Here is a 26,047-nt window from a genome sequence, read left to right as displayed (position 1 = left end):
CTAGTTAAACACTTCCAGGAGTTATAAAGTCTGATATCCACACTTTCTATCAGGCAAGGACTTGTTACTCCATGTGTTGTATCCAACCTCTTTCCTAACGTGAACTGATTTCAGCATTATTAAATAGTAGTAATAATAGTTGCTGTTGTTGCTCAGTCCCTGAGTCATGTCTGACTCTTTGCCACCCCATAGACTGTCGCATGCCAGGCTCCCCTGTCCTCCACTATCTCCCCCACGGAACTTGCTCATACTCATGTCCATTGAGTCGGTGATGCCATCCAGCCATCTCATCCTCTGTTGTCCCCTTTTTCTCCCGCCCTCAATCTTTCCCAGCATCAGGGTCTTTTGCAGTGAGTCAGCTCTTCGCATCAGGTTGTTTTGCACTTACTAGGCATTAATAGCTTTTCTTGCCTTTAAAACAAACAGTCATCCCATTGGGCCCTTGTCTTCTTTTCACTTAACAGTCAGGAGACTGGAGCTTTGAGAACTCAGTTACTTGCCAGATACAGATGATTGACTGGAAAGCCCAGATGTGGCCTTGATCGTTAGCTTCCGAAGCCGAGCTCTGAATGTGGAGTTCCCTGACATTTCCTCCCCAAAAGGCCAGTGCCGGCGTAGAATATATATCTGAGCCTAACAACATTCATAAACTGCCCTTCACCTTTTCTTCTCCTCTTACTGTGAGATGTTGTCTTCTTGTTCCTGCTCTATTAATGGCCTTTCACACTCCGCTTTCACCTTTGGTCCAGTCTCCCTTGCAGCTTACGTGATCTTAGTTTCCCCAGCCAGGGACTAAACTGTTCCCCCTGAATTGAGAATGTGGAGTCTTAACCACTGGATCGCTAGAGAATTCCCTATTCTTTTAAAATTCATTCATTCCTCTGAGAGTTTTTTTTTTTAACTTGTGTTATCATTTTTTAACAGTAGTGTTTTGTCATGTTTCAATCTTTTTCTTTTTTTTTTTTACATTTTATGTTTCAGTCTTAAATTGTCATCCTTGCCATTTTGCCTTCCCTTCCTGTTAAACACTGTATTTCAAGGTATTAGTAACAAATAATTTTGTATAGAAAATAATTTTTCTGATATTAGTAACCCTTTTTAGGAAGCTTTAATATAGATATTTAGTTCCTGAAAGAAAAAATTGTATTCATCTGAAAAAATGTCAGGTTATTGTTAGTTTTCCCTTTTGCCTTTAATTTGCTGACTGGCTTTTCACAACTCATCTAGAAAATGAAACTTTGTTTACCTCTGGGCATTTGTTCTTCCAAGAGCATGGTTATGCCTGGCCTGAATTTTAAATCCCTGTTCCCATGACATATAGCACATTGTTCATAAATATTAAAATGTGAATTTTAATTAGACATGCTTGCAAAATTTGGGAGAAAATATAAATGCTCCAGAAACTGCACAGACATAAGACAGATTATCTGGTTATGAACTTAATTTTTTATTAGTCTAATCTAATGGCTTTGAAACTTAATCCATCAAGGCAACACTTGTCATTTCAAAACCCGACTTTTTTGGGAGTATACACACTTTTAGTTTAGAAAGTTTTCTTAAATATTTTTCTCATTTGGTGTCATGGTACCTGGTCTCCTGATCTTGGTTATTATAAGATTAAGTTTTAAGAGGTCATTGAAAATGAGAAGCCCTGACCTCTTAATTAAAATCAGTTCTCATATTAGAATATATTTCTCCAGTTCACTTTGCAACTTTTTTTTATCATTTTGACATGAAATCCTTAACTTCCTTTAATATTAAACTAGTATTGTTTTCTTTCTTTTGTATTTGATTTTGAATATGTCATCTAATGTGAGAAAGAATAAGTTTATCACCATTCACTGGGTAGTGCTCAAAAAGTCTTGAGTTGTAGGATGTGATTGATAATTGGAATCTAATTCTGTGTGGAGCTTGCATGTTATAAATGGTCATATCGAGACATAGGATGTATTTTTATGAAGTATAGCTAATTTACAACGTTGTGTTAGTTTCAAGTGTACACCAAAGTGGTTCAGTCTCATATATATATGTGAATATATATATTTGTCTTTTTTCCAGTTTCTTTTCCCATATGGTTTATTGTAAAATATTGAGTAGAGTTTCCTGTGCTGTAGAGTAGGTCCTTTTTTGTTATCTATTTTATATATAGTAGTGTGTATATGTTCATTCTGAGCTAGAAAGTAAAGGTGCCACCTAATATTAATCATGGATAATGATCAAATAGTTATTAACAAATCACATTCTATTAATATGGAAGGTGCTATATTTTCATTGTATAGGTCACCTAAATCTTAGATGTCAGGTATTTTTGAGAACCAGATAAAAATAATGATAGGAAACAGACTCCAGAGAACCCAGGAAAGGAAACAGAAAGCTGAAATTCAGCTTGGAAATAGTCAAACCGATTTTAGTAACTGGCGTCAGATCTTCTTCCGACAATTTAGGCGTTATTGAAGAGATGCAAATACTTCTGGAAAAGCCAAGTCAGCACCTTATTTTGTCTGCGTTGCAGTCGGGTGGGTCTTCATCGCCTCTGGCATGCCTACCCTTCACCAAGTATATTTGTTAGTATGACAGCTCGAGTTGAAAAAGAGACATATAAAAATCTTGTGGGTGTTGAACTTTACAAGAACTGTCTAGTCCTGCATTTAATGCTCTAGCACTAATTACAGGCCCACGTTCACCTCCACCCCCACGGATACACGCCGTCTCAACTTTCCTTGTTTTCTTTTATTTGGGAAAAATTAACCACATTACTAAATATGTTTCACACCCTTAATAAAATTAATCTATCATCCCATGAATGAACACTGCCTGAATTTTCTCAGCAGAAACAATGAAGAACTCACTGCCCACGAGTCCTTAGAAAATATCCCTTCCATTTCTTCTGGGTTTTAGCTCATACAGAGTTTACGTGTCAGATGAGCAAACCTCTTCTTGGAAGTCAGGAAGCAGGAAACACATCATAGAGGCATTTTGGTCCTAGAGATGAAAGGGTTATTCCTGAAATATTGGGTTGGCCAGAAAGTTCGTTCAGGTTCTTCCCTAAGATGGAATGGGAAAACCCCAGCGAAGTTTTGGGCCAATGAAATAGCATGCTAATTGTCATTGTAGTGGATAATATTGGATGCATTAGTTGAAATGTAACAATTTTGTTAATTCTTTCAAACCCTTGTTGTTGTTTTTTTTTATGTGTGTAATTTCCCCCCTGCCTAGACCTGGTGAACCGTTTCTGTGAGCAGGTCCTCAATTTTTTACTCTGTCCCTACTTTCCTGCCCTAGCCCCGTCCTCCCCCGGTGTCGACTCCGTCCCCTTGCAGCGCACAGGCAGCCAGCATGGCCCGCAGAGCGCCGCCGCAGCCACCTTCCAGAGGGCCAGCTATGCCGCCGGCCCGGCCTCCAGCTACGCGGATCCCTACCGACAGCTGCAGTACTGTCCTTCCGTCGAGTCTCCGTACAGCAAATCCGGCCCTGCCCTTCCCCCGGAAGGCACCTTGGCCAGGTCCCCATCCATCGACAGCATTCAGAAAGATCCCAGGTGGGTACCAGCCTTTTCCTCTCCCCCCATCGCTGCTAAAGAGATTTTCCCACCAGACCTTGTGACTGCATGATTGTTTTTGGTTTTTTCGTTTTGCATCACTTGATTGCATCCATGTCTCTGGCGGAGTCTGAAAGGGTTGACTTTAGTTGACTTTCATCATCTTCTGTTTGACTTGGAATATGAGTGTTGGTCATGGATCCCTAGTACCTTCTGCGGTTCAGTAGCAAAGACGATCTTCTGATCTGAACATTTGTAGATGCTTGAGGGTTTCAGCTAGTTGTGAGATCTGGAACAGCTTTCTGTGATGAAGTAGAAACAGAGGATGGGAGGTTGTATCGTTTGATGTCAGACACTGTAGTCTACATATTTTCTTGTCTCAGGAGAAGCACGCTTTGTCACCTTGTATATTTCCGTTCATGAGTGGAGAGTGGTATACAGGTTACACTGAAAATTGGAAATTTAGAAAACCTTTGTTACCTTCATTTTTGTGTCTGAAAATAAACATTAGGCTGAAGTTGTTTTTGACATTGATTAAAAATTTGAATATAATGTATTAAAGAAGTTGTTATTATTGAGAAATGGTTTTTTGGGTTTTTTTTTTTTTGCTTTCTTGTTTCAACAGTGGCCAAGGCTTTGGTGATGCTCTACTTCTGAAATTGGAATTGAATTCCTGTAGAGTTAAATGATGTTTTATTCATAGGCATTTGATTTATGCAGACAGAGTCCCATAAATATATATCTGCATCTGTGAATACTATAGATATGTCAGGTTCCTGGTATGTCTTTATAGCAGGCATGTGACTTGATTCTGGTGGTATACTTAAAATTCATCTCAAGGAATTTTTGGGTATTTTCTCTGATAGAGCACACAGTGTAAATGTACTGTATTGAGGGGTTTGCATATATTCTTTTGTAAAAAGAAATCACCTCTACATACATAAAAGGCAGAATGGGACCATTTTATGGTATTCTTTAAGATAGCTTCTTTAGCACAATTCAAGCCTACTTGGAAGGCTTATGTTAAATATTGTATGTGGTAAAACCTCCATTGTAAAGGGGGATTATGGTTAAGTATTCACCATTAGCTACTAGAAATAAGAAAAATTCTTATATTTGCATTTTATTCAGCATCCTGTTCCTCTAGGCTTTCAGTTGAAACAAGGATCTCTATCGTCTTTGTCTGGAAATTTGCCCTAAATCCTTTGGTATTCTTGGCGAGTGGGGGTAGAATGCTTTTCACATAACACAACACTCTCTATTTATTTAGTTTTAAATTTTGCTCTACTGGGATATAGTTCATTTACAATATGTTAGTTTCTGCTGTATAGCAAAGTGATTCAATTATACCTATGTATATAATCTTTTTTTATATTCTTTTCCATTGTGGTTTATCACAGTATATTGACTATAGTTCTCTATGCCATATAATAGGAACTTGTTGTTTATCCATCCCGTATATAATAGTTTGCATCTGCTAATCCAAAACTCCCAATCTATCCCTTCTCCAAAGCTCTCTATTTTTAAATGTTCTTTCTAAATATGTTATTGAAAACATGTAGAAATAGAACAGTAGCACACTCTTTAGGAAATGCTAAATAGGAAAATATATAATTGAATTGGCAGTGCTTTATTTAACATTTAAAATATAAATTGAGGATAAGTATATAATCTTCAGTGAAGAGGTTTTTAAATTTCCATATTAGGGGAATTTGGCCTAATAGGAGTCCAAATTTATGTTTCTCTCACTACAACTTAGCTTCTTTATTGCATACTGTGTATTAAATGTGTTATACTTTTATTAAATGGCATATACTTTTCATTTTATATTGCTATCACTTTTATAGCCTTTTTCCTTCTTTCAGCATATCATCCTCAGACTATCCTCTTTTCAAGTTATGGATTATGTGACATATATTTAATGAGTGCCCACTGTAAACCAAGAAAGAGAAACACCTGTAAGAAATGAAAGTGACTAAGAGTATATTGGCCATGCATCCTTTGTAGGTGTAAACCTATAGGCAAATCAGTGTTATATGAATTGCAAGTTTACTATGTTATTTTTAAGAATGCTAATGCCAGAAAGAAAAACAAATATTGTGTATTAACTCGTATGTGTGGAATCTAGGCTTCCCTGGGGGCTCATATGGTAAAGATTCTGCCTCCAGTGCAGGAGACCTGGATTCGATCCCTGGGTTGAGAAGATCCCCTGGAGAGGGGAATGGCAACCCACTCTGGTACTCTTGCCTGGAGAATTCCATGGACAGAGGAGCCTAGTGGGCTGTATACTTCGTGGGGTCACAAAGAGTAGGACATGACTGAGCAACTAACATGCACACGTACATAAGGAATCTAGGGGCCTTCCCAGGTGGCACTAGTGGTAAAGAACCTGCCTGTGATTCAGGAAACATAAGAGGTGTGGTTTTGATTGCCGGGTTGGGAAGATCCCTTAGAGAAGGGACTGGCAACCCACACCTGTATTCTTGCATGGAGAATCCCCATGGACAGAGAACTGTGGTGGGCAGCAGTCCATAGGGTCACAAAGAGTCAGATGCAACTGAATTGACTTAGCACAGGCACACACACGGAATCTAGAAAATGGTACTGATGAACCCATTTGCAGGGCAGGAATAGAGATGCAGACGCAGAAAACAGACTTGGTGGACACAGTGAGGGGAGGAGGTGGTGGGATGATTTGAGAAAGTAGCATTGACATGTATACACTACCATGTGTAAAGGAGCTGGTGGGAAGCTTCTGTATACCATGGGGACCTAGCCTGGTATTTTCTGATGACCTGGAGGGGTGGGATATGGGGATCGGATGGAGGCTCAGGAGACAGGGAATATATATATGTATGTATATATATACATATATATATATGGCTGATTAGCATTGTTGTGTGGCAGAAACCAACACAACATTGTAAAGCAATTATCTTCCATTTAAAAACTGAAAAAAGAATGCTAAGCATTGGCTTTATTTATTTTTTTTCCATTTATTTTTATTATTTGGAGGCTAATTACTTTACAATATTGTAGTGGTTTTTGCCATACACTGACATGAATCAGCCATGGATTTACTTGTGTTCCCCATCCCGATCCCCCCTCCCACCTCCCTCCCCATCCCATCCCTCTGGGTCTTCCCAGTGCACCCGCCCCGAGCACTTGTCTCATGCATCCCACCTGGGCTGGTGATCTGTTTCACCCTTGATAATATACATGTTTTGATGCTTTTCTCTCTAAACATCCCACCCTCGCCTTCTCCCACAGAGTCCAAAAGTCTGTTCTGTACATCTGTGTCTCTGCTTCTGTTTTGCATATAGGGTTATTGTTACCATCTTTCTAAATTCCATATATATGCGTTAGTATACTGTATTGGTCTTTATCTTTCTGGCTTACAAGCATTGGCTTTAAATAGATGTCAATTCTGAAAAAAAAAATATTGTACCACCATCCTAAGGTCAGATACAAGCAAAAGAAACAGAACCAGATCTAGAACCAGAATTGAATTATTATGGCTTTGTGTAAAGAGAACTAATAACCTGGCATCATGTGAAATGAGTATATAAAATACAATAATGCCTTTCTTGTAGAGTTATTTTTTTTAATAAAGGGATGTGTCAGAGTGTTCAGATTTAATTGAGACATCCCAAGTCTAAAATTGTAGTCCACAATCTAATACTTCTTTTATGATAGCATTTTTGCATCTTCTTTTGAAGAATGAACTTTGGTCCTTCCTAAGTGAGTGTTATTAGAACCAATATCTTATGTCTGGGGTTCAGAGTAGTGTATCTCAGCATTATAATTTATGATTTAAACTTTTTCAGCTTTTAGGCTTCTTTCTAACTTTTATACATACATTTTTGGAGAGGATGTGTTAAAGTTTTTTATGTATTATTAAATAGCCAACCATGTAAGCCTCTTTACCATTGCAAACATATTTTTAGAGCACATTACAATTCTCAAAGCACTTTTCCTTATGTCTTTGATGTAATTCTCCTTTGTGGGAGGAAACTGATATCCACATATTTTGTGCCTTAAATAAGTGGAGAATTGGAAAAATTGACCCATGTATATGCAGGCCAGACTCCACACTCTTAGGCACATATTTGCATGGACATTCATATTTATAAAAAGGAAATGGAAATTACATACCATCTTTTATGATTTTCTTGGAGGATGAGGGAAAGCACCAGTTGGCTATGTGTAGGAATGAATGAAGGAATGAAGGTAATGATACAAATTGTCTAAATAGGTCTGGTCTGTCTGATAATTGCTTATGGCATGTGTGGTCTTTGCTTTGTTTTCTTTTTCTTTCTTTTCTAATATATGACTTATTAATCTTATTGCCGAACAGTGTCTTTTTTCTATTAACGAGTTTCATTGAGGAATTTTGAAGCAAACCTCTATTTCAGAATAAGAATTTGAAATCAAGATAGCCCCAGTTCAGTCATTAGACTCGAAACCAGAAGATTCTCTGTTATCTTTTTTTTTTTTCCTTTTGGTGTTTTGATGACTTGTGTGTATGCATATATTTAGGCTATTCTATTTTTTTTAATTCAAATATAGTTAATTTACAATATTATATTAGTTTCAGTTGTTCAACAAAGTGATTCAGTTTATATATATACATATATATATGAAATTATATATGTATATTCCTTTTTAATTTTTAAAAGAATTTTTCTAAGTCATAGAATATGAAAGGATTCATTCTAAATGATTGGCTTTTTTGAGCTTGCTTAGCTGAATCATATAGATCAGGGCAAAACTTTGGACTTTCCACTTTTAACTGCTCTTGTATATTCCAACAGAAAATGCACAAAAAACTTTTATAAAAAGAGGTGATAGAATTTGATTTCCTTAAGTCAGCAGTCACTTTGAAAAAAGTTTTTATATAATATTTACTTCATAGCAGCCTATGCTGAGAGCTATTTGTTAATTGCACATTATCTTCCATAAAATGTGAATTTCTTAAGTATCATCACAGCTACGTTGTTGGTGCTATGCCAAATATTGAGTTTAATACATGCTGTTTTTAAACATGTAGGTCATATAAATCTTAAAATGAACTTATATGAAAGGACTCAGTAACATTGGGAGTGATCATTCATAGCATCTTTATTTTAAAATGTGATTGATGAAATAACCAGAAAAAAAGCAAAACTCATGTACCTGGTATACTGATGGTGTTACAAATATTCTTGTCCATGAAAGAAAAAAAGTTATGACTAATACATTTACTGACATAGCTTAATGTGTAGGCTGCATCATGAATAGCATCTTTTAATCAAGTTTGTTTAATCCTGTTTCAGGGTATTGTAATCCTTGATGTACACCATCTCAAAAGCAGTTTTTCAAACATGATAAAGGAATCTACCATTTTGCAAACATGATTCACAACGAAACTCTATATTCTTTTTGTTATTCATTTTAACAGATAAATAAATACAGCAACACATCCTTAATTCTGAATTTGAGCCCAAATTAGTAACTGTACTTTCAGTTGGCTCTGTCAAACTTGTTCTCCATGTTTTGCTTCAAGCCACAGTATTTGACCAATAATCTAAAACTATGAACTTTTAAAGAATTATCTAGTGTCTTACTAAAATTATTATTGGATGTTATATTAGTAGATATTATTAAGAAATACTGCTTATAAATATTGTTGTTTAGTCGCTAAGTCATGTCCAACTCTTTTCTGACCCCCTGGACTACAACCCACCAGACTCCTCTGTCCGTGGGATTTTCCAGGCAAGAGTATTGGAGTAGGTTGCTATTGCCTTCTCCAGGAGACTTTCCCAATCCAGGGATCAAACCCGCGTCTTCTACTTTGGCAGGTGGATACTTTACAGCTAAGCCACCTGGGAAGCCCCATAAATATTACCAGGAAAATCTAAGTAGTGGTTTCCCTGGTGGCTCATAGCTTCACTGAGTTATGCAAGCCCTTTCACAACAACAAGGCTGTGATTCATGAAAGGGATGGTTCATGACCAGTATGAAAAGACAAAAAGATATGACATGGGAAGATAAGCCCCCCAGGTTGGAGGATGTCCAGTATGCAACTGGGGAAGAGTAGAAGGGCAATTACTCTATGACCTAAATAAAATCCCTTATGATTATACAGTGGAAGTAACAGTAGAGTCAAGGAATTAGATCTGGTCGATAGAGTGCCTGAATAACTATGGATGGAAGTTGTTAATATCATACAGGAGGCAGTAACCGAAACCATTCCAAAGAAAAAGAAATGCAAGAAGGCAAAATGGTTGTCCGAGGCAGCTTTACAGATAGCTGAGGAAAGAAGTGAAAGGCAAGGAGAAAGGGAAAGATATGCCCGACTGAATGCAGAGTTCCAGAGAATAGCAAGGAGAGATAAGAAGGCCTTCTTAAATGAACGATGCAAAGAATTAGAGGAAAGCAATAGAATGAGAAAGACCAGAGATCTCCTCAAAAGGTTGGAGATGTCAAGGGAACATTTCATGCAAGGACAGGCATGATAAAGGACAGAAATGGTAAGGGCCAAACAGAAGCAAAGAGATTAAGAAGAGGTGGCAAAAATACACAGAAGAACCATACAGAAAAGGTCTAATGACCGGGATAACCATGATGGTATGATAACTCACCTAGAGCCAGACATCCTGGAGTGTGAAGTCAAGTGGTCCTTAGGAAGGATTGCTACAAAAAACTATAGGTAAATGGTTAGACAGCATCACCGACTCAATGGGCAGGAATCTGAGCAAACTCCAGCATCAGTGTTCTTTGCCAGTAAGTTGGCTATTTGCACTATGTGGCCACGATATCAGAGCTTCAGCTTCAGCATCAGTCCTGCTAATAAATATTCAGGGTTGATTTCCTTTATGACTGCCTGGTTTGATCTCCTTGCTATCTAAGGAATTGTCAAGAGTCTTCTCCAGCACCACAGTTCAAAAGCATCAATTCTTCAGCATTCAGCCTTCTTTATGGTCCAACTCGCACATGACTACTGAAAGAACCATAGCTTTGACTAGCGGACCTTTGTTGCTTTTTAATATGCTGTCTAGGTTTGTCATAGCTTTTCTTCTAAGCAGGAAGCATCTTTTAATTCCATGGCTGCAGTCACTGTCTGCAGTGCTCACTGTCATTCTTGGCATGTTGTGACTTCCAGTAAAAAAAGACACCGTCATCTGAAATGTGGGCCCGGTGAGAGGCCAGCACCAGTGTGTAGAGGAAATATGATCGTTCTGAACTGCTGTTTTGTTTGGTTATGTCAGTTAAGTAGAGATTCACACGTTCTCCCCTCTGACCCCAGGCGGTGATCTTGGGCAGCCCTCCATGCTCTCCCCTCCCGCGGGAGGAGCAGAGGAGGTCTGGGTTATAAAGGGCATCCAATACATGGGGGAAAGGACTCTTAGCCAGTCATGATTCCAGGTGTGATGTTCACCTGCCCTGCCCTCGGTGTCCGTGTATTTAAAACAACGGGTAAAAGCACCTTCCTGATAAAGTTGTAAGGTGAAATATGTTAAGACCTGGAGGTCTTTGGGACATTTCCCGGCTTAGGGAAGGGCCCACTGTTACCACCAGAGCCTGTCTGCTGGCACCTCGGCTCCTGCCATCAGGGGCACCGAGGTTAGAGCTGAGAGTGGCCCTCGGGAGTCAGGGACATGGAGAAAGTGATGAAGGCAGAGGCTGTGAGCTGTCTGGTGGGAAAGACCAAGGGGCAGATCCTGGGGGATGCCCTGCCTAGGGGCCAGGGGAGGGAAGGGACCTAGTGAGGTGGGAAGAGGCAAGTGAGGGGCAAGGAGGGAGGGCATGCTGAGATCTGGGCCCTCCTGGCCGGGACACACAATCAGAAGATGGAAGGGAAGATGTCCCTGCAGAAAGGATTTTGTTTGTTTTGCAAAAGCCTCCTTTTCAGGATTCTTTTTATCAGTTAAAAGGAAAGTGCAGTTTACACACAATACTTGTCTGTGTGCGTATTGATTTTCCGGGAGCCTAGATTACTCATTTTGCCGTCTGTCTTCAGCATCACTAGTAGGAGTGAATGATTGCATTTCTAGAACAACTCATTTCTAATCGACACCCCCCACCTCATTTGTACCAGAGTGGGTTCTGGCACAGAGACCTCGACCACATCCCAGAAGTAAGAGTGATGGATTAGAGGTAGTCAAAGCTAATGAGTCACTCTACCTGGGGTCCTAACTAGCTGGTTAATGAATCATTAGCTGATCCTCAGCAGTTGTGACAGTAGAAATCTCTGTTTTGTGTTTTTCGGATTTGCAGACTTTCCTCTTGACAGCCTGCCAGTTCTTCCCCTCAGTCCATGTGCTTTTGGTAAAACAGGCTCTACCCTCTGTTCAGTAGGTGAACCTGTAGCTCACACCTGGCCAACAGCCTCCTCAGGATCCCCATCCTAGCAAAGCCCCCAGCGGTGCAGAAGAGCCTGAGAAACTCAAGTCCCTGTAAAGTGGGCCATGTGCATTCTGGACTTCCCTGCCTCATTTGGGGCAAAAAGCCAAGTCCAGGCTCTCTAGAACCCACCACAGGAGCAAAAACTACTGTACACTCTCCCTCTCCTTCCAGTAGAATTCCTTCTTCCCTGCTTACCCTCTCTGGCCGTGGTGGTCCTAGGTTTGGTCTCCATTATGAAGATAGGACTGTTTGCCTTTGCTCACTTAACCTGTGTATCTAATGTTCTACCTGCATGTCTATCGTATATCCTGATGCAGACTTTCCAGAACTTACCTTTAACCCCTCTGCTTAAAACCAACTACTCTCACTCCCTGTCCCAGGAACTGAGATAGTATTTTTCCTCCGATTCTATGGGCTTCCCTGGTGTCTCAGATGGTAAACAGTCTGCCCACAGTGCGAGAGACCCAGGTTCAAGCCCTGAGTTCAGAAGATCCCCTGGAGGAGGGCATGGCAACCCACTTCAGTATTCTTGCCTGGAGAATTCCCTGGGACAGAGTAGACTGGCAGGCTATAATCTATCGGGTCACACGAGTTGGACATGACTTGAGCAACTAACACTTTCACTTTCCTGATTCAGAAGAACTGGAAAGTTGCATTCAATAGTTAAATTACCATGAAATCTTTACCAAATAGGTTTATAGGAGAGAGGAACTCTGCTGATACCATCCGGCATCAGAGGACCTCGGCTCCCTGGAAGTCAGAACTCTATGAAATGTCAAGCATCTTTAGTCTTAATTTTAAGGTCCCCTGTAATAAGTACAGTGATGACATCAAAATAAGGATAACTGATGGTTTAAAGGGATGGCCTATTGAATTCCTAAGTCAAACAATTAGTTTGCAATGATTTTGCTATACTCTCAGTATATGACTTGAGTTTGTAATTCATGTTACTCCCTGCTTCAAGGTTAATCTGTTTTCTCACTGATAAGCAGGTTCCTGTGTTACCTACTGGATTTAGATATTCTCATGCTAAAAGGGGGACTTCCCCTGATGCTGGGAAAGATTGAAGGCAGGAGGAGAAGGGGACAACAGAGGGTGAGATGATTGGATGGCATCACCAACTCGGTGGGCATGAGTTTGAGCAAGCTCCAGGAGTTGGTGATGGACAGGGAGGCCTGATGTGCTGCAGTCCACGGGGTGACAACGAGTTGGACACGACTGAGCTGAGCCGAACAGGTGGTGCTGGTGGTAAAGAACCCGCCTCCCACTGCAGGAGACAGAAGAGATCAGGCCTAGGAAGATCCCCTGGAGGAGGAAACCTCAGCCCACTCCTGTATCCTTGCCTGGAGAATCCCATGGACAGAGGAGCCTGGCAGGCTGTGGTCCATGGGGTCTCACAGAGTTGGACATGACTGAAGCGACTTCTCACATGCTGAAGAGAGGGTAGGGTCTTGCAGATGAGGTCATCCCTTTGCCAGTTACTTAGGATGAAGCAGAAAGCTAAGCTGCAGGTGAAAAAGAATAAGTAAATCTCTCTCCATCATCACTGTGAAAGAAATCAGTTTATTTGAGCCCAAAAGGAGTGTGAATATGAAAAATCGTGCCGCTTAGAAACAAGCTGAGAACCTGGAAATGAGAAAGCCTTTTCCCCCTGAATCTCATGGGGTGTTAGAGAGTCTGACATACCCAGAATGGATGCTCCTAAATCCCAGTGCTCTCTTTGGGGGTCACTGCCTTTATTTCCTGTCTGAGTGCTCCCCTTTCACTTTCCATTTGGTACTTTTTAGAACTCTAGGAGGAGGTTTGAAGGAATCAAAAGAAAGGTTTGTGCTTCAGAAGGAATCAAAGGAAAGTTCTTTGAGTCTGGTAATGAATGAGATTATAAAAATGGACTGCAGCATCCCTCTTCCCCTAAGGTTAGTTCCCACAAGTGGGAAGGAGAAAAAAGAGAAACCAAGGAAATTCAGGGTGACTTCTGGCTCACTTGGTTAATTCGTAAAGGACTATCTTCCTATAGGGGAAACTTGACAGTCCTAGATTTGGTTTTGTTAAGGAAAATGGCATCTACATATATGCCACATAGATTATGTGTATACAAGTGCATAGATTGTATGTATATATACACATACATGTACTTGTGTGTATACATAGGGCTTCACTGATGGCTTATCAGTAAAGAATCCACCTGCCAATGCAGGAGACACAGGTTTGATCCCTGGCTTGGGAAAATCCCCTGCAGGAGGGCATGGCAACCACCCACTCCAGGATTCTTGCCTGGAATGCTCAAGTATTCCATGGACAAAGTAACCTGGCAGGATACAGTCCACTGAGTCACAAAAGAGTTGGATTTAGTGACTAAACAACAAAATATATATGTAATCTGTTTGCTAATTAGCTCTGCTCACATTTACCCAGAGATAAGCTTTGCAAAACTTATACAAATGCATGATTATTAATGGAACAACAGACACCCAGTAATGATGTATTGATTTTGCTTCTTGTCTATTTATCCATCAGTCTGCTTTCCCAACCCTTGTGTTTTGCTTTTGTTTTCCCACTTTAGAAAAAGTCATTCTGAATGTGTCCCATTCTTCAAGTCCATGTGAAATATAAATTCACAAAACTAGAGGAACTCAAGATTCGTTTTCCTTACAGAAATTTCAGTTCATCCCAGTAGCTAGGAGAATATTGGGAAGCACCTCCTGGCTGTCTGTCTATGTGTTATGTTTAATCAGCATTCACATAATTATGGCTCAACCTTTGGAAATCTTCTTAGAAAAATTCTTCTTAGACACCTTAACCATCTTAAAGAAATGAATCCCCTTTATTATTCAACGTATGCTGCTGTAACTGTGGAAAGCGCAGCTGAATGTTAGTTACTAAGTGTGTTTGACTCTTTCCGACCCCACGGACTATAACCTTTCAGGATTCTCTGTCCATGGAACTCTGCCTGCAAGAATGCTGGAAATGGGCTGCTATTTCCTTATCCAGGGGATCTTCCCGACCCAGAAATGGAGGCCGGGTCTCCCGCATTGCAGGCAGATTCTTTACCTGGGAATCCTGGTAACTGTGGAAAACCAACTTCAATCAAACCATCCTCATAGCCTCCCTGTTTATCCCATTGCAATGGAAAATCTGAAATCCCCTTTGGTCATTTCATGTGCAAACCAGTGTTAATATTTTTCTGAATATCTTAAGTCTCTTTTTTTCACCATCTGACTTTGAACATGTAATTGAGGACAAAAATGGAGCATTCAAAACTTTTATTGTCTTATAAGGCAGGTGGTAGTTGACTGTCCGTTTGTGACTAATGGAAGTTAATTTCTATTGCTTCTTGAGATGTTTTGCGGCTAATAATGTTCATTAATTTGGAGGCACTGACATCTATAGAGGGAAAATTAGCATTTTATAGTAAGAAAAGTGTACTTTGAAGTGACATTTTCTTTGTTCATGGTACATTGCAAATCTGGTAGCTTAACTTTTCATCTACTGAAGAGTCATGTTCAGCTACCTTAACTGGTTTCCTGAACCCCGTCTATTCTAGCATCCACTTAATTCTGTTAAGAGTAGAAAGATGAGTAGAAGGAAGATCGAAAAAGAAGACATTTGTTGGCAAACCCAGTGCACAGCATTCTAGCAACACAGAATGTCTTATATACTGAAAGGCTCTCATAGACTGAGATGAGACAGCATCCTCACTTTTTTCGTTGTTTTACCTTTTTGGTTTTCTAGGGGCATTTCACTATGTGCTTTGCTCTTTTAATGCCTGTTTTTTAAAATTGTGTACTAGAGCATGGCCCATGGGCCACCAGTTTCAGAAGCCTCTTTAAAACTGAAGCCACCACACCAAGAAAACTCTGGTTGTGTTTGCAAACTGGGCAAAAATCTACGTTGTGTTTGCATAGAGACCCCTGAAGTGAGGGCTTCTCTCTGCTCTCAGGTGCTCTATACTGACAGATGCTATAGTGAAACACCGCCCTGGGGTCGGGGGAACCTCGAGACTGTAAAACACAGCACAGTGATTCCCAGTGTTTTTGGAATGTAAACATTAGCTGCATTCCAAAAGCAGGTAGGTGCCAGCCCAGGGTGGTGGGGCTTTTCCTTTGCAAATAGCCTCCTCCAGCTACTTCTTAACAGGCAGGAAAGGTAGATATGAAATAACCTTGGAATATTGGACATTCTTCTGAGTTGCATAAAGGTACCTTTACGAAAAAAATCAAAATTGGTTTCAGACAAATGTTTGGAAACCACTGTCTTAAAAGTCACAGTGTAGCAGAAATAATTCCTCTGAACCAGTAGGTAGTCGAAGCATAGTTGACCTGTAATGCTTTAGGTGTACAGCAAAGTGATTTAGTTACATATATATACACACACACACACACACACACACATATGTTTTTAATGTTAGTCACTCAATCATGTCCGACTCTGTGCGATCCCGTGGACTGCAGCCCACCAGGCTCCTCTGTCCATGGAATTCTCCAGGCAAGAACACTGAAGTGGGTTGCCATTCCCTTCTCCAAGGGATCTTCCCAAACCAGGGATCGAACCCTGGTCTCCTGCAGTGCAGGCAGATTCTTTACCATTCAATAGCTATATATATATGCATGTGTGCTCAGTCACTTGTCACTGTGACCCTATGTAACCTATAGCCTGCCAGACCCCTCTGTCCATGGGATTCTCCAGGCAAGAACACTGGAGTGGGTTGCCATGCCCTCCTCCCGGGGATCTTCCTGACCCAGAGATTGATCCTGGGTCTCTTGCATCTTCTACATTGGCAGATGGATTCTTTACCACTAGCACCACCTGGGAAGCATGTATATATATATACACACACACATGTATATATGTGTGTGTCTATGTATATATAGATATATATTATTTTCCAGGTTCTTTTCAAGATATTGAATATATTGTAGTTCCCTGTGCTATGCAGTAGGTTGTTGTTGTTTATCTGTTTTATAGATAGTAGTCTGTATTTGTTAATCCTAAATTCCAAGTTTATCCTTTGCCTCTTTTCCTTTTCAGTAACCATAAGTTTGTTTGCTATGTCTGTGAGTCTATTTCTGTTTTGTAAATTACTTTATTTATATCATTTTTATATTCCACATATAAGTGAAATCATATGATATCTTTGTCTGCCTTCACTTAATGTGATAATCTGCAGGTCTGTCTGTGTTGCTGCAGATGGCATTATTTCATTCTTTTTCAGGGTTGAATAATATTCCATCATGTATATACCACATCTCTATCCATTCATCTGTCTGTGGATACTTAGGTTGCTTCCATGTCTTGGCTATTGTGAGTAGTACCACTGTGAACATTGGGGTGTATGTATATGCTGTTTTGAATATATCTGCTGACTGACTAGAATTATACATTCCTTCTGAATACTTTCAAGTTTTTCAAAGCTGCAATATTCTAAAATATTAATCATTTCTTAAAAATCTCCAAATGTTTAGCATACTTGATGCAATTAACGATAATAAGGTTTGCGTGGGCTTCCCTTTTGGTTCAGTGATAAAGAATCCACCTGCCAATGCAGGAGACTCAGGTTTGATCCCTGGGTGGGGAAGATCCCCTGGAGAAGGAAACGGCAACCCACTCCCATGTTCTTGCCTGGGAAACCCCATGGACAGAGGAGCCTGGTGGGCTACAGTCCATAGGGTCCCACAGAATCGGACACTGCTTAACAACTAAACAACAACAATAGAGTTTGCATAGCTGATGTCCAAGACGACCCCACACCTTTGCTTGGCATCTCCCACACTGAATCAGAGCTGCCTTTGTGACCAGTTCAACATCCTGAGGCTCTTAAGTGTAATGGTAGAGCTCGGCATGGGGAGGAACCAACTTGCCCATCACGTGAGGGAGGCATTTTCAAAGCAGACCCCCCTGTGCCAGGCACGCCTTTGGGTCTTCCAGCCTAGATCCCAGACGTTTGAAGCAGAGACTAATTGTCCCTGCTGTTCCCTATTTTGAGTGATCATACAAAGAAGCCGTGAGATAATTAATGATGATTATTGTTTTTAGCCTTTGAGTCATAGGATGATTTGTTGCGAGTAATTGGAGTGGTCATCTCCCCAGGGTTGTCATTCTTTCCTTCCAGTGTCTTCCCTGAAACCCCCTTTCCCCTTTACTTGTTTAAACCCATGCATCCATTGAGGATGAATGGATAAACCTGAGGTCTACACACATGATGGAATATTTTTCAGCCTTAGAAAGGAAGGCAAGTCTGACACCCGTTACAACGTGGATAAACTTGAAAGGCATTAGTATAAGTGAAATAATCCAGATATAAGAAGACAACTCCTGTTGTATGATTCCACTTGTATGAAGTACCTAGATAGTCAAAAACATAGAGACAGAAATTAGAATAGTGGTTGCCGGGGGCAAGGAGGAGGAGGGAGTTGGGAACTTCCCAAATGGATAGAGTTTCTGTTTGCAATAGTGAAAAATTTTTGCACAAGGATGGTGGTGACGGTTGCACAGCAGTATACCATGAACTGTGGACTGAAAACTGGTTAAAATGGTAATTTTCTGTTATGTTGATTTGCCCAGCATGAAAAGAAAAGAAAACAGCCTGCTGTTTCTTTTGGCTGCCCAGGCACTACTAATAGAAACCAAGTCATACGGAAGAACAGCAGATGCAGACACAGGGAGGAAGAATGAATGGAAATGACTCCAAGTATCTTGAATGTGACCCCTTTGCAAAACAGTGCCTTCCACACCTTTGTAGGAAGCTCTGAAGCCCATCCAATACCACTTATTTGCTGTTGTTGTTTAGTAGCTAAGCCATGTCTGACTCTTTTGAAACTCCATGGACTGTAGCCCACCAGGCTCCTCTGTCCCTGGGATTCCTAGGCAAGAATACTGGAGTGGCTTGCCATTTCTTTCTCCAGGGGATCTTCTTGACCCTGGCATCAAACCATCTCCTGCAATAACAGGTGGATATGCTACCACTGAGCCACCAGGGAAGTCATACCATTTATTACTTGCCAAATATGTTACCTAATCTAAGTTCTTCAATCTCTTGCTTACATTTAAAAAAAATTTTATATTGGAACATAGTTGATTAACAGTGTTGTATTCATTTTAGGTATATAGCAAAGTGATTCACTCATACGTATGCATTTAATATACACAATATATGGTTATGCATGTATATTTAATCTTATTATTGAATAAAATAATAGTATATTATAATCATATATTAGCTAATGTATTAGCTATAAGACTCAGAGTTAAAATCACAAATGTGAAGGAGCTTCTTCAATTAGATGGCACAGTATTCTATAGCATAAAAATCATTATTAATATTATTTGAGAAGTACTGCCTATTGGTAAGGTTTGATATTTCATTCATCCATTCAGTCATTTAGTAAATATTTATTGAGTACCAAACCTAGACAGTGTCTTAAAAGTAGAGACATTACTTTCCCTACAAAAGTCCATATAGTCAAAACTATGTTTTTCCAGTAGTCAATGTACAGATGTGAGAGTTGTACCGTAAAGAAGGTTGAGCACTTATGGCCCATGCTTTCTAATTATGGTTCTGGAGAAGACTCTAGAGAATCCCTTGAATGGCAAAGAGATCAAACTAGTCAATCCTAAAGAAAATCAACCCTGAATATTCACTGGAAGGACTGATGCTAAGGTAGAAGCTCCAACACTTTGGCCACCTGATGTGAAGAACCAACTCATTTGAAAAAAAAACATGATGCTGGGAAAGATTGAAGGCAAAAGGAGCAGGAGGTGGCAGAGGATGAGATGATTAAATAGCATCACTGACTCAATGGACAAACTCTGGGAGATAGTGAAGGACAGGGGAGCCTGGTGTGCTGCAGTCCATGGGGTCAAAAGAGTCAGACAACTGAACAACCATCACAAACTGAGTCCCAGTAGCCAGCCAGCACCGTTCTTGACACTGGAAACTTTTGGTTAGAAGTGATGAGGTAGGAATGTTAACTAGAAAATAAATAGGAAATAATCTCTTTTAAAAGCATTTGAACTTAAAAATAAATCAAATTTAAATAAAAACTGTCTGCTCCAGTTTTATTGAAAATTGCCCTTAGTGACTGGTTATTCCAGCTACCACCTAATTCTATTTTAATAACCTCAGGAGCTCCTACTGTGGTTTTTCCTTTCAGAGCCAGAGTTCTATTTCATCACTTCTGCTGGGGTTAGTTTTCTCTCACACTGAAGATGAAGGCAGTAACTCAAGACCTCAAAGGTCCTAAATCAGAAAGCTTGCAACCAACACAAAGCAAGCAGACAGAAAAGAAAAAGCATCTCATTTCTCACAGGAACCTACCGAACTCCTATTCCTCTCTTCTTGGCAAAAAAAACAAAACAAAACGAAACAAACAGTCTGCTGTATTTCAAGCCAGGCTATTTCATATCAGAAAAGAACTCATTACGATAAGTGGCAATTAACATCTCTACTGCAGTAAAAATGCTTCTGACTTTAAAGAAGAAAATGTAAAACATGGACTCTCTCAGATAAACGAAAATGTTTCTTCAGGGATTTTCTGAGATATTTGCCAGGCTTTGTTTTGAAGATGATTGAAGCATAAACAGATTTAAATTCACCATAAGTCAGCTTGAAAGTAAAGGACAGTATTGCTATTATTCTCAAAGGGGTCGTTAGGAGCACAGAATCTGTGTATGTCTATGAAGCAGTGTGCGCGCACACACACACAAGCTAGACCTGGTCTGTGTAAGTAACTGCGAGCCCTTGGTTAACTATAAATTTTCATGTGTATCCATTGGAAAGGAAAGGAGTTTCTGTTTGATTACCCTACACTGTTGCTTTAATGGGGCTTCCCAAGTGGCTCAGAGTAAAGAATTACCTACCAACACAAGAGACGCAGGTTCGATCCCTGGGTCAGGAAGATCCCCTGAAGGAGGAAATGGCAACCCCTCCAGTGTTCTTGCCTGGGAAATCCCATGGACAGAGAAACCAAGGGTTTGCAAAGACTCAGATATGACTGAGTGACTGAGCATGTTGCTTTAATAAAGTGAAGGCATTACTCTTGGAGGTGGGTCAGAAAAGATCTTCTTGCTGTGATGGATGTCAAAGAGTGTTTTTCCTAACTGAAATAAGTCAGAAAGAGAAAAACAAATATTGTATATTAACACATATATATATGGAATCTAAAGAAATGTTGCAGATAAACTATTTGCAGGGCGGGAATAGAGGCTTCGTCATCGAGAATGGACGTGTGGACCCAGAGAGGGGGATGAGTTGGGAGACTGGCATTGACATATATACACAACCATGTGTAAGACAGATAGCTTGTGGGAAGGCGTTGTATAGTACAAGGAGCTCAGCTCTGTGCTCTGTGATGACCTCGATGGGTGGGATTGGTGCTGGGGAGGTCTGAGAGGGAGGGGATGTATGTATACATATAGCTGATGCACTCTTTTGTACGGCAGAAACTAACATAGCAGTGTAAAGCAATTATACCCCGATTAAAAAAAGAAGAAGGCAACGCCTACAATATATAAGACCCTATGTACTTCTCTCATAGAGTGTATGGTCATTCAAGCCATGCCAGCTACTGAAGCGCTTGTATGAACGTGCAACATTCATTTACTCACTGCAGCAAGGACTTACAAATTACAAGGAATAAAAATGCACTCTGGTTATCTCAGTCAATAGGAGCTTGTTGTCAGTTTCAGAGGAGGGTGAGGAGACAGGAAGCTGTTTCAGTAGCCCCAGCCAGGCAGGTCTCATTGGAAAGCAGATCACGGTGCTGGATACAAAGGTGGCTTTGGGGCCATGGCAGGAACTTGGGAACACAGCCCAGAGAAGTAGGTGTTTGCTGGGGCCTCCACAGAACTCTGGGGGTGCGGGACCCTGGCCACTCTGCCCTGCCCCGTCCCCCTCTGACCTCCGTCCCCTCTCCTTCTTGACAGACCGCCAGGTCTCCCCTTCCTTCTGTCTGCATCTCTCATCAATGGTGCGTCGTCTAGAGTGCACTGAATTCAGACTTGCTCAAGAGGGCTGAAAAGTGTTAGTCACTCGGTCATGTCTGACTCTTTGCAACCCCATATGCTATAGTCCACCAGGCTCCTTTGTCCATGGAATTCTCCAGGCAAGAATACTGCAGTGGGTTGCCATGCCCCTTCTCCAGGTTATTTTCCTGACTCAGTGATCACACCCAGGTCTCCTGCATTGAAGGCAGATTCTTTACCATCTGAACCACCAGCTGTAAAGAAGGCTGAGCACTGAAGAACTGATGCTTTCGAATTGTAGTTCTGGAGAAGACTCTTGAGAGTTTGGACAGCAAGGAGATCAAACCAGTCACTCCTAAAGGAAATCAACCCTGAATATTCATTGGAAGGACTGATGCTGAAGCTGAAGCTCCGATACTTTGATGATTAGATAGCATCACTGACTCAATGAACATGAATTTGAGCAAATTCCAGGAGATGCTGAAGGACAGGGAAGCCTGGCACTCTGCAGTCCATAGGATGGGCAAAGAGTCGTACACACCTGAGCGACTGAACAATAGCTGCAAGAAGGCTGTTATGGACTGAAATGTGTCTTCCCAAGCTCATATGTTGCAGTCCCAACTGAGACTGAGGACTGAGAATGGGACCATACCTGGAGAGAAGGTCTTTGAAAGGTGATTAAGTTGATGGAGGCATCAGGGTGGGGCCCTAGTCTGAAAACACAGATACTCTTATAAGAGAAAAAGCCATATGAAGACACAGGGAGAGGGCGGCCATCTGCAAGCCAAGGAAAGAGGTCTTGGGAGAAACCAAACCTGCCTGGAGGAAAGAGCTTTCTTGGCTTGGAAGGATCCCCTGGAGGAGGGCATCGCAGCCCACTCCAGTATTCTTGCCTGGAGAATTCAATGGACAGAGGGGCCCGGTGGGCTGCAGTCTATAGGGTCGCAAAGAGTCGGACACGACTGAAGTAGCTTAGCATGCATGCACATGTGAAAGTGAAAGTCGCTTAGTCATGTCCACCTCTGTGACCCCATGGACTGTGGTCCATGGAATCCTCCAGGCCAGAATCCTGGAGTGGGTAACCTTTCCCTTGTCCAGGGGATCTTCCCAACCCAGGGATCGAACCCAGGTCTTGCACATTGCAGGTGGATTCTTTACCAGCTGAGCCACAAGGGAAGCCCAAGAATATTGGAGTGGGTAGCCTATCCCTTCTCCAGCGGATCTTCCTGACCCAGGAATCAAACCAGGGTCTCCTGCATTGCAGGCAGATTCTTTACCAACTGAGTTCTCAGGGAAGCCCCCGCATGCACATGTAGGTTATAGAAAATGAGATTTCAAATGAAAAAGTAGTTTTACTCATAAGCCATTAAACATATGACCCAATCAACATCATGTAATGAATCACTTGTGCTTTGATAAATTGGCCATACCGACTTACGGGATGGAATCATTTCCCCAAAATAAGACTCACTGTCTTCCTGTTTCATTCCTTCAGTGTCAGTATCACTGCCATAAAGTATTCAATCTCACCTTTTGAATTTTATATTAGAGTATATCTTGGTACTTAAAAATTATAGATGCTAGAGTGACCAAACTTTCACACATTGGAGAAGGAAATGGCAACCCACTCCAGTGTTCTTGCCTGGAGAATCCGAGGGACGGGGGAGCCTGGAGGGCTGCCGTCTGTGGGGTCGCATAGTCGGACACGACTGAAGCCACTTCGCAGCAGCAGCAGAGTGACCAAACTTGACACTTTCTCACTCCTTCTCTAGAGCCTTGTTATCCAAACTGTAGTCCAGGATCTAGGTGCTCGATAGAAATTTATTTACTGGATAAGAATCTGTATTTGCAAGACACCAAGATGATTTGGAGAAGGAAATGACAACCCACTCTGGTATTCTTGCCTGGAGAATCCCCACAGACAGAGAAGCCTGACGGGCTACAGTCCATAAGGTCGCAAAGAATCGGACGCAACTGAAGCAACTTGGCATAACATAAGATGATTTCTGTGCACACTAAAGTGAATCACTGATATATAGTAAGAAACTTCTCTCGAATATCACATCCAATTTATTGCAGAAGTTAGAAATCAAGCTATGACATTAAGATGTTAATCATATTTCACCTTGCACTGGTGCTTTTTATTGTATTGTTATATTAGTGGCATAATAAGGCAGCTGAATCATTTGACTTTAGCTGTGTTAGAGTTTTGTCTTATTTGATCAAAGTCTGAATTTAGGAAGCCAAGTGTTCAATAGAGTTGATCATATAATGAACAAAATTTAAACTCATGTTTCAAAATGTTGTAGTATGAATTTGTGAAAACATGCATGCCGTGCATGCAGAGTCTCTTCAGTCGTGTCTGACTGTTTGCGACCCTATGGCCTGTAGCCCGCCAGGCTCCACTGTCCATGGGGATTCTTCAGGCCAGAATACTGGAGTGGGTTGCTGTTTCCTCCCCCAGGGGATCTTCCATCCCAGGGATCGAACCTCGTCTCTTGCAGTTCCTGCACTGCAGGTGGATTCTTTATCGCTGAACCAAATCCCAACCAAATCCACCTTCCTCAGCTAGCCGAGGTCATCGGAGTGTATTGGACCAGAATCACTTACATTTGTTCACGGCCTTATTATTTCCTCTTTTGTCCCTTCCATGCATACCCTTGACCTCCAGCAGCTCCGATGTCACAGTCAGCCACAGCCAGTTTCTCTGATTAGTTTCAGCCAAAGCATACCTCTGTAGCCTAAGCCCCCTCATTGTGGAGGTGGACATTTCATGCTCTTTGGAGATTCAGTCATGCCTGCTCCTTACAATTCAGCTGGCCAGCATGGAGGTGGAGGTCAGACCATTCTGTACAGTCAAAATGCCTCCCAAGCAAAGCCCTGTAGACATGGAGAACCCCAGACCCCACCCCACACCTGCCCACCAGAATCTACATTTTAACAAGATTTCCAGCGATGCAGTTTGCATTTCAGTTTGAGAAGCCCGGATCTGAAGGTCGGTATAGCCCAAGCATTTTCATCCTGTGTCATTAAAAGGTCTCGGTATTTCTTACCCATTGTTGTGGAGTTTGCACCCCTGATGAAGAGTCTGGGGCTGAGCTGTCTGGAAGAACAAGGCTCTGAGTCCTTGGGAAGTGGGGAGAGAGAAAGTCAGATGCACCCAGAAGGCAGCGCCAGGACTGTCCTTGTCGTCCTGAGGCTTTCTGGGGCTGGGGATAGGAGTCAGACCACCCAAGTCCTGACTGCTGACTTTGTGGCTGAGGCTGTGTGTCCCGATTAAAGTGAGGCACACTGACCCTTCCAAGACATCTGCTTCTAGATGCTCATCTTCCCCAGCATCTCTCTACCCGTCACCTAGTCTCCTTTCTACTTCCCTTTCACAGCGTATCTCCACCTTCTTTACAAAGAAAGGCCAATCTTGCATTCATCTGGAACCTTACCATATTATGTATGTGAACAGAGTTTCTCAAAATTGACATCTATTAAAGCCAAAAATAGAAATATTGCTCCTGACGTATCTCATTCTAGCAAAATATAATGTTAATTCATGGAGTCATAAATTAATTTTTTAAACCCTACATCCATCTCATTAAAGGATCCTTTTTAAAATAAAAATGTTTTATATTTAATAATGATGTAGCAAGTATTGTATGTTCTAATCATCGAATGTTTTGATCGTTGGGTACTATCAATACCCATGATGGTAGCTCAGACCTAGGGAAAAATTTACAGTTAAGTCTTTATGGTCATTGGAAATAAAAGGTGTATATGTATGTGTGGATGTGTTTATGGAATATTTTAATGAAATATCAAGGCACTGTTTTTTGATCTCCTACAGATGATTATTTTAAAGGGAAAAATGGAGGTTCCTTCAACATCTGTGATTACTTCATAATCTAGATTTTATTGGGTCAAGCTCTGAGCCGTTCATTAAGCCTGCAAAGGAAAATAGAGCTTCTGAAGACTTCCATTAAGCTTGACCTTTGAACCAGTTTCTCAGAAGAAGGGAAATGCCTAGTGTCGGCTCTTGTTAAACACCAGTTCAGGCAAAGGGGGTCAGTTCTTGTGTTTCAGACTTTGATTTCTATTTAAGGCTTTCACTCTTTAGAAAAAGAGGATAATGTGTCCTTAGGTTGAAAGCTGGAAAAATTAAACTTGGCT

At 41.1% G+C, this 26,047-nt stretch overlaps 1 protein-coding gene across 8 annotated transcripts in view; it reads left to right on the top strand.

Annotated features, from left to right (window-relative positions):
- CTNND2 (catenin delta 2) overlaps positions 1–26,047 on the top strand; it is a 1,048,486-nt gene that overhangs the window by 646,865 nt on the left and 375,574 nt on the right. For all 8 annotated transcript variants that reach the window (XM_070476489.1, XM_070476490.1, XM_070476493.1 and 5 more), the window contains one exon: positions 3,283–3,538. In XM_070476489.1, coding sequence (XP_070332590.1) covers positions 3,283–3,538 — 256 coding nt within the window. The remainder of the gene's footprint in view (positions 1–3,282; positions 3,539–26,047) is intronic.

The sequence above is a fragment of the Odocoileus virginianus genome, chromosome 14, assembly GCF_023699985.2.
Source record: "Odocoileus virginianus isolate 20LAN1187 ecotype Illinois chromosome 14, Ovbor_1.2, whole genome shotgun sequence".
Taxonomy (NCBI): Eukaryota; Metazoa; Chordata; class Mammalia; order Artiodactyla; family Cervidae; genus Odocoileus; species Odocoileus virginianus.
The sequence above is the reverse complement of the archived record's forward strand: the minus strand, read 5'-3'. Positions and strand labels throughout refer to the sequence as shown.